General features: G+C 32.4%; 1 protein-coding gene and 1 long non-coding RNA gene across 5 annotated transcripts in view; one reads left to right on the top strand and one right to left on the bottom strand.

The window, feature by feature from the left end:
• Positions 1-8,221, bottom strand: part of LOC117176938 (myelin regulatory factor-like protein) — a 277,814-nt gene that overhangs the window by 109,545 nt on the left and 160,048 nt on the right. For all 4 annotated transcript variants that reach the window (XR_004467639.1, XM_033367340.1, XM_033367341.1 and 1 more), the window contains one exon: positions 169-375. Coding sequence is in view for 3 of the 4 variants with exons in the window: in XM_033367340.1 (XP_033223231.1) it covers positions 169-375 (207 nt within the window). In the remaining variant the exon portion in view is untranslated. The remainder of the gene's footprint in view (positions 1-168; positions 376-8,221) is intronic.
• LOC117176939 lies at positions 5,275-6,598 on the top strand. The gene is made up of 3 exons (XR_004467640.1): positions 5,275-5,428; positions 5,888-5,920; positions 6,516-6,598. It is a non-coding gene; the product is annotated as an uncharacterized LOC117176939 (long non-coding RNA).

The raw sequence follows: 8,221 nt of genomic DNA, 5'->3' as shown, positions 1-8,221 counted from the left end.
AGGAAAGGAGGAGCAGGTCAAATAATAAGGAATGAGGGGAGGGGTGGTATTGGAAATGGCAGAAGTTGATGTAGGGCAACTGTCGGGAGGTGAAGTAGGGGAATGCGGGATGGGAAAGCTGAGGGGTAAGGGGAGGGAATGTTTTAGAAGAAGAGAGTTGAAACTTACGGATGAACATAGTTTTGAGGATCCTTATATATACTTCCGGGAGGCACAGGAGTTGTACCGGAAATGCAGGTTGTCGGAACTGTATGATTTTGTGTTATCGGTGAAGACAACCTGGTCGGTGTTTGTTGGTTGGTCGTCGCTTCCACGCGACCTCCGTGATTGGTTGGTCCACCAACCTCATTGTGTGCAAGGGTATCAGCAAAGTATCTAAATATAAAATAAAATTTAAGTTGAGTGATCAATTATTTTTATTATTAATAATATTAATAATATTATTAAATATTAAATGAAATAATTTTTAAAAACTTAGAAAAATTGATTGAAAGGGATTCATTTTGATTTCGTTCCCTAATTAATTCATGATTCATTGAAATAATTATTAAAATGTGTAGATCGGATTTCGCACAATTTTAATTTTGTTTTAATTCTCATCGGATTTCAGTAATTCCACTATGAATTTGAAGCAAAAAAAAATAAGTTAATTCGGGACAGTGATCTATTTTTAAGATATTTAATTATTTACAATTGAAAATTCGCTAGATTGTTAAATTAGGAATATTTATGTGTTTTTTTCATGAAATTTTGAACACCTTTTAGAAATAGGTCTATCTTGAGGATTTCGAATTAAAAATTCTTGAACTTTTAATGTTTATAATCCGAAATGATCTAATTTTGCATGTTTTTTAAATATTTAAAGAGTATGGACGAGATAGGCGATAGAGAAGTGTCAGGAGTAGTTGGGCAACGTAAGAGCAATTTCGGAGGATTCGGCAAATGAAATATGGGAGGATCTGAAGAGGAAGTAAAAGAATATGAGCAAAAGAAGGTATTCAGGACGAAGAAGAAAGGAATGGTGAAGTCGTGGGGGGATAGGGAATGTAAAATGATGAAGAGAAAGGTGAAAAAGAATTAGAAGAAGTGAAAGGAAGGAACCGCGAAAAGGGAGGAGTACGTAGAAATGAGGAAGGAGTTTAGGGTGATGTGTAAGAAGAAAGAGCAACAAAAGGAAAAAGAGCTGGAAAAGGTGTTGAGAAGTGTTAAGACAGAAGTGGGCGTGTGGAAGATAATTGATAGGTTAAGGAAAAGTAGCGTGGAGATAAGTGAGAAGATAGGGAGGGACGAATAGAGGAAATTTTTTAAAGATTCATTTCAGGGATCAGATACACGGAAGAGAGATGAATGGATTAGAAGAACGTGGGAGGTAGGTGGAGAGGAGCTGAATGACGAGGAGATAGAGAAGCAGATAAGGAAGTTGAAAGAATCTAAGGCAACAGGGGTGGACGGGGTAGAGAACGAAGCGTGACTGTTTGGCACAAAAGATCTAAAGGAAGAGGCTGAAGGGGGTAGTAAAAAAAGTATGGAGGAGCGAGGGATTCCCAAGAGGGTGGAGGGAGGGGTTGATCCTACCACTGTATGAAAAAGGGGATAGGAAGAGGCGGGAAAATTATAGAGGAATTACGGTAATGAACTCGGTGTACAAAATATACGCGATGGTCTTGGCAGATAACTGCGGAAGGATATTAAAGGGGAAAGGAATATTGCAAGAGACGCAGACGGGCTTTAGGAATAGAAGGAGTACTATTGACAATATTTACGTCTTGCAGCACGTGGTAGATAGAGATCTAACCAAACAGGGTGCCAAAGTGTACGCTATTCTTTGTAGATCTGAAAGATACGTTCCCTTTAATGGATAGGGGGAGGTTGTCGGAGGCAATGCGAGAGAGGCAGGTCGAGAGGGTAAGGAAAGTATATGAGGAGACAAGAGATAGAGTGAGAGGAGGGGAGGGAATCTCTAAGGATTTCTGGATGACTAAGGGGTTGAGGCAAGGGTGCCCGCTTAGCCCAACGCTTTTTGTAATTTTAATCGCTGATATGGAAAGTAAGCTAGCCGCCGGAGTGGTAGGAGGAGTTAGAATAGGAGGAGTCAGGATATGGTTACTCGCATATGTAAATGACATAGTGCTGCTAACAAAGAGTAAAGCGGCTTGAAAGGTGATGTAAAAATGTTGAGAAGACACTTGGACAAAAAATATGTTATAGTTAAATGCGGACATGTCGAAGGGTATGTTGTTCAGGAAATGAGGTGGGAGAGATAAGGGAGAAGGGAAAAGCGGTAGAGGAGGTAAAATAGTTTGTGTATCCAGGCTTCCTGTTTCGGAGGAATGGGGGAGTGGATGGTCATATTAAAGAGAGGATGCGAAGGAAAAATGTGGAGATAAGGCAGGTGTGGAGGCTAGGGAAGAGGTTTTTCGCAGACGATTTTGTAAGGAGAATGAAATTGTTTGATTCGCTAATGATGAGGGTTATATTTTATGGAGTGGATTTTAAAGGTAAGTGAGGAGATGAATAGGTTACAGGAGAAATGTTAAATTAAAAATTATTTACTTTTCACGATTTATATTTTTAAGATATGTATAAATCAAAACTCCTAAATTTTAATGATTTTGTAGATCATAATTAATCTCTTCAATTTCTATTTAAAACTTAAACTTTTTATTAAAATTTTAAATAAACAACTGTTTAATTAGAACCAAAAAGGGGGATTTTTAACAAATGAGTTGAATCTTTAACGAAAATAGAATAATTTTTAGTCAAACAGTTTCATTTTTAACTAAAAGAGATGAATTTTCATTCAAACAATTTCCAAAGAAGAAAGATTTTTTTGTCGAAAAAGGAAACAGATGTCGACATAACTGATAAACTTTCATCCAAAAAGACGATTTTTCTATAAAACAGTTGCCTTTTCAACAAAAAAGTTAATTTTTAACTAAAATTATGAATTTTCAACAAGGAAAAAAAAAATTAGCAAAGAAATATATGAATATTTAATCAAATAGATGATTTTTAAAGCCAAAAAGGCACATTTTTATAAGACAGTTTAATTTTAAACATAGAAGTTTATGTTCAACGACGAAAGAGGACTTTTCTACAAAAAAATTGCTTTTTTATAAATAAGTTAAATTTTCCATAAAAATGACGAATTTTTAACAAAATTGTTGAATTTTCAAACTGCAAAGATGAATTTTCGTTCAATAGGTCGAACCTTCAAACTAGAAAGATTATACTTGAAAAAGTTGCATTTTTCACCAAACAATTGAATTTTTTGGAAGACAGTTGAATTTTCACAACAAAAAAAAAATTTTAATGTAAAAGGAATGTACAACAACAAAAATTTAATTTCTCACCAAAGAAATGATTTTTTAACAAAATAGTTGAATATTTATCAAAATAATTAAATTTTCATCAACAATTATGAATTTTCAACAAAAAGAAAAGAATTTTTAGCAAAATATATGCATTTTAAATGAATTTCTCGAATTTTAAACCTTCAAAGATGAATGTTCAACAAAATCATAGTTTAAAAAAATTGAATTTTTTAGTAGACAATTGAATTTTCACAACAACAAAAAAAGAGAATTTGCAATCCGAAAGGAATGCATAAGAAAACAAGAAAGATGGCTTTTATAGCAAAAAATGGCTTTTTAACAAATAAGTTAAATTTTCAACAAAATAGATAATATTTTAACGAAATTGTTCATTTTTCAACCTCCAAGATGAATTTTCAAACAAATGGTCTAATTTTTAAATAAGAAAGATTCAACTTTAACCACAAAATGTTGCATTCTTCACCAAATAATGGGGATATTGCACGAAGTGAAATAAAAAGATATTTTGATTATTCAGTAGTTTATAAAAATATCCAGAGAAAAAGAATTTATTATTGAATAAGAAGCATGTTTTTTTCTTGATAAAGTTTGAATATGGCGCCCGCTCACGCCATTTTTCGTCAAACGCATAGATTGGCTACATCTGTGTGATGTCATTCTTCGCGCAAAAATTCAAACTGCCTAAATCATATAAAATTTAAAAAAATTAAAATAGTTTATAAACATGCTTTTCAATCTATAAATCTAGATTTTATATTAAATATAGGGTTTTCGTTGGCCAGGTCAAACGCTACTGCCCATTGCCGACGTGTTCGTATATTTTGCGGTTAAAGAATAATAATTTTATTCCCAAAGGCAATAACTCCATAGAAAAAAATGTGCGACAGTCCGAATAATAACCACACGAATCCGCCAAGTTTTCCGAATAAAATGGTGTTTCTGTAATTTGCATAAAGAAATTTCGTTCCTAGCTATTCAGCAAAATACAAGTAAAAATTTTCACATGACCCCAGAGCTAAGAAAATGTTGGAAACAATTTGAAAAAATTCCGGAGTGTCCTACAACATGTTTAGAATCGAGTAGAAACCTTAAGATTTAAAAATATTAAAAAATGTCAGTTTTGCAAGGATTTTTGTTGAATGTTTCTATTTAGGAATTGAATGGAGCTATCGTGGTGTTTAATGGCTTAAAATGTACAACAAAAATCCTTGTAAAACTGACGTTTTTCAATATTTTTAAATCTTAAACTCTCTACTGCATTCTAAATATGTTGAGGACACTCCAGAATTTTTTCAAATTTTTTCCAACATTTTCTTAGCTCTGGGGCCATGTGAAAATTAAGGTGTCTCAAATATGGGCCTCGCGAAAGCATTTTTACTTGTATTTTGCTAAATAGCTCGGATCGAAATTTTTTTACGCAAATTACAAAAACACCATTTTATTCAGAAAACTTGGCGGATTCATGTGGTTCTTATTCGAACTTCCTCACATTTTTTTCTGCGGAGTTATTGCCTTCTAAAGTGGGGGGTCTTAATTTTTGCGGCGATATTAGAATCACATACAGACACAGCATATTTTTTAGCAAATAATCTAGCAACTTTAAGGATTTCACTGATTTGTAAATTCATTCTCTATTTATTATATTTTTGAACTCGCTTAATTTAGCTTTTATTTTCTATTTCTCGTTTTTAGGCATTTAAAGGTTAATTTAAACAATCATCTGGACCATGTGTCAAGAAGTGCCACGGCGGCCACGAAACCTGATTGGTCAAAATTTCGAAAAGTAACATGGCAGCTAAAGTGGTCTGATTAGTGCTCAGTTTTAAATCTTAGTGACGCAACAAAACAGTTGAATTGTTCACCACAAAATGACTTATTAAAAGACAGTTGGAATTTCAAGAAAATGATTAAATTTTCAATCAAATAGTAGCATTTTTAACCAAAAGATATAAATTCTGAACTAAAAATACCATAGTAAACTTTTCAGTTAAAAGGAATGACCTTTCAACGAAAAATAGTTGAATTTTGCTGGTTGGTTTTTTATTAACATAGTCAGAATTTAAGTGTAAAACTAAAAAAAAAAGGGAAGCTGAGTAAGTAGTTTAATGTGTGTTACTTATATAATTATTTATTTTATTATATTGAATATTTCCTAATTTATTTAATCTCAAAAGTATTTTGACAAATGATTCCATAATTAAGCGAGAAATTCTGGACAGCTAACAAGCACATGGGATTTATTAAACTCAGATATCGGTATCGTTAGTTCGCTGCTTAGAGTAGCCAAAACGTAATGTAATCACGTGATTATTGGAATTTTCTCATTAAAAAAAAGAAGGAAATGTGTAGTTTAATCCACCCATGCAAATGCAATAAAAGTATACATTTAACGCCAGGAAACGTCATTGTGTACAAGACTTTAATTTGCATGTTAAATAATCACATAGCGGGCAATAAATTTTATTCACACAGCTGATACAAGGAAATCCTTTTTTTGTTAAATGTCAAGGTAATCACAAGAATGGTTCTAAGGACAATTTTTTCTTTTTCAGGGATTACAGTGGTTCAGATTACGGTGTTTAATTGTAAGTAAAACGGTAGTTGAACTTTCAATCAAACAGTTAAATGTTCAACTAATAAAATAGATTTTCAATAATGTAGTTCAACTTTTGAATAATTAGTTGAATTTTTAATGAAGAACATTGATTTTACACTGAAAAAGACGAGTTTTTAACAAAATATGTGAATTTTTAATTATATAGTAAAATTTTCAACATAAAAAAACATTTTTTCACAAAAATGGAATAGTTCATTTGACAGTTAAAAACTTAAATTTTAAATAGAAAAAAACTATTTTTAACAAGAAAATCTAAATCTGTAACCAATAAAATGAATGTTTAACAAAGTAGTTCAAAGTAATAACAAGTTAACAAAGTGAATAAATAAGGGGAATCTTGGGAAAAATCTGTTAACTATTTAAATTTAACATTATTAGTAAACAATCATTTAGGGAGATAGGGAAAGGGATTGGAAAATTGATGGATAAGAGGACCCCATGAGCTAGAACCTCTTCTTTTAGTCAAACATTTTTCGAGAATGACTTAAATTAAAGCTCTTGATAAAAGAATTTAGTGGGATTGAAAAATATATTTTTTTAATTTTGAAAATTTGTTTAAGTAGGCCCCTATGCTGTAAGCTTCTCTTCAAATCTGATTTTCTTCGAGGATGATACAAATTGAAGTATGCGGAATATTTGTTTAAATCTTGCTTGTAACATTTTACTCTTGTTATATAAAACTGTAATAAATTGTACTTTTTTGCTTTATCATTGTATACTTATATAGTTGTATCTCTTAAAAAATAATAACAGATAATAAAAATGAACGAAAAAAACTTGATCGAATCAATAAAACTTATAAATTATATATTTTTGTTTTATCATAGTGCACTTATATAGTTGTGTCCATACAAAAATAACAAATAATAAAAATTAACTAAGATTTATATGAGTTCAACATCAGCCTACCGTTGAATATTATATCATTGCTTCAGTTCAGTTATTATGTAGTGCTTTTAGATAAAAAATATTCAGTGTTTTTTTTTAGGGGGTGAGAAGGGCACTTCGAGTGAAGTTTAGAGTGTTGAGAGCTAGGAAAAGGGGTACTACACGGAAAAAAATGGATGTTCAAAAGTAAAATCTAGATGTTCAGGGTTAACATATTATATGTTTAACTATAGGACAACAATCTAGATGTTCGAAGTTAGCATCCGTAGATCTTAAAAAGTGAAATGTTACCCTCTAACATTCAAAATGTTCAACTAAAAAATACGAGATATTACATGTATGGTTATGTCAAAGTACGTCTGTAAATATTTGAGGAGTTTACTTATTTATGGTCATTTAAGGAATTAATTGATAACTTATTTGTGAATTTTAAATTAAACTTTAATGTTCGTACACGAACGAAAAACAGATAAAGGGTATACAATGTCGACCAGATGATGCATTCAGTCAAGTTGAGGTTATATTCAATATTACTAATTCAAAATAAAAATGTGGATGTATAATCGGAGAACGAATGATTTGCACTCTGAATTAAATATTCTATCCATTTTAAGTTACTTAAACTCAAATTTTATTTCAAATTTATAAACCTTTCGTCAAATGTGTCAAGTCCATAAACCTAAAACATAAGATCGTTTTTCTCTTCTTTAGACCAAAAAAAGTCGTTATCCAATTTTATTTAAGGACATCTAATTTTTATTCTTTGGAAATGTTCCAAAATTGTAATATTCCATAATTTTAATATTGAATATATATATAGCTTTCAAGTGTCGTGAAATTGCAATGCGCGATGCGCATGCGCCTAACATCTCAAAAAGGTGTTAAATGTTTTGCATGAATATCTGCGTATTAGGTTAGGTGCTACAGTCTTACCCTTTGAACATCCATTTTTCTCCGTGTAGGTTTGAGGGGAACACTTTGGACAAAGTCTGCGTATGTGAAAAGCTGGAAAAGGGGCACGTGGGATAAAAAAGGCCCTTTGGGGGACCTTTGCGTGTGCGGAGAGCTGAATAAGGATTAAGAAGGTCGTTGATGATACTTTGGACAAAGTGTGCGTGTGTAAAGAGCTGGAACAGGGACACGAGGAGTGAGTAGGACACTTTGAAAGACATGTGCGAGCGCGTAGAGCTGAAAAGGGGGAAAGAAGGTTGAGGTTTATACTTTGGTTGAAGTGCGAGTGCGTGGTGAGCTGGAAAAAGGGCACTAGGAGTGATGATAGTTTGGATGAAGTCTGCGTGTGCGGAGAGCTGGAAGGAGAACACTAGGAGTGAAGATAGTTTAGATGAAGCTGTGTGTGCGGTGAGCTGAAAGGGGGGGGGGG

The sequence above is a fragment of the Belonocnema kinseyi genome, chromosome 7 (assembly GCF_010883055.1).
Source record: "Belonocnema kinseyi isolate 2016_QV_RU_SX_M_011 chromosome 7, B_treatae_v1, whole genome shotgun sequence".
Taxonomy (NCBI): domain Eukaryota; kingdom Metazoa; phylum Arthropoda; class Insecta; order Hymenoptera; family Cynipidae; genus Belonocnema; species Belonocnema kinseyi.
This window is presented reverse-complemented; position numbering and strand designations above follow the sequence as displayed.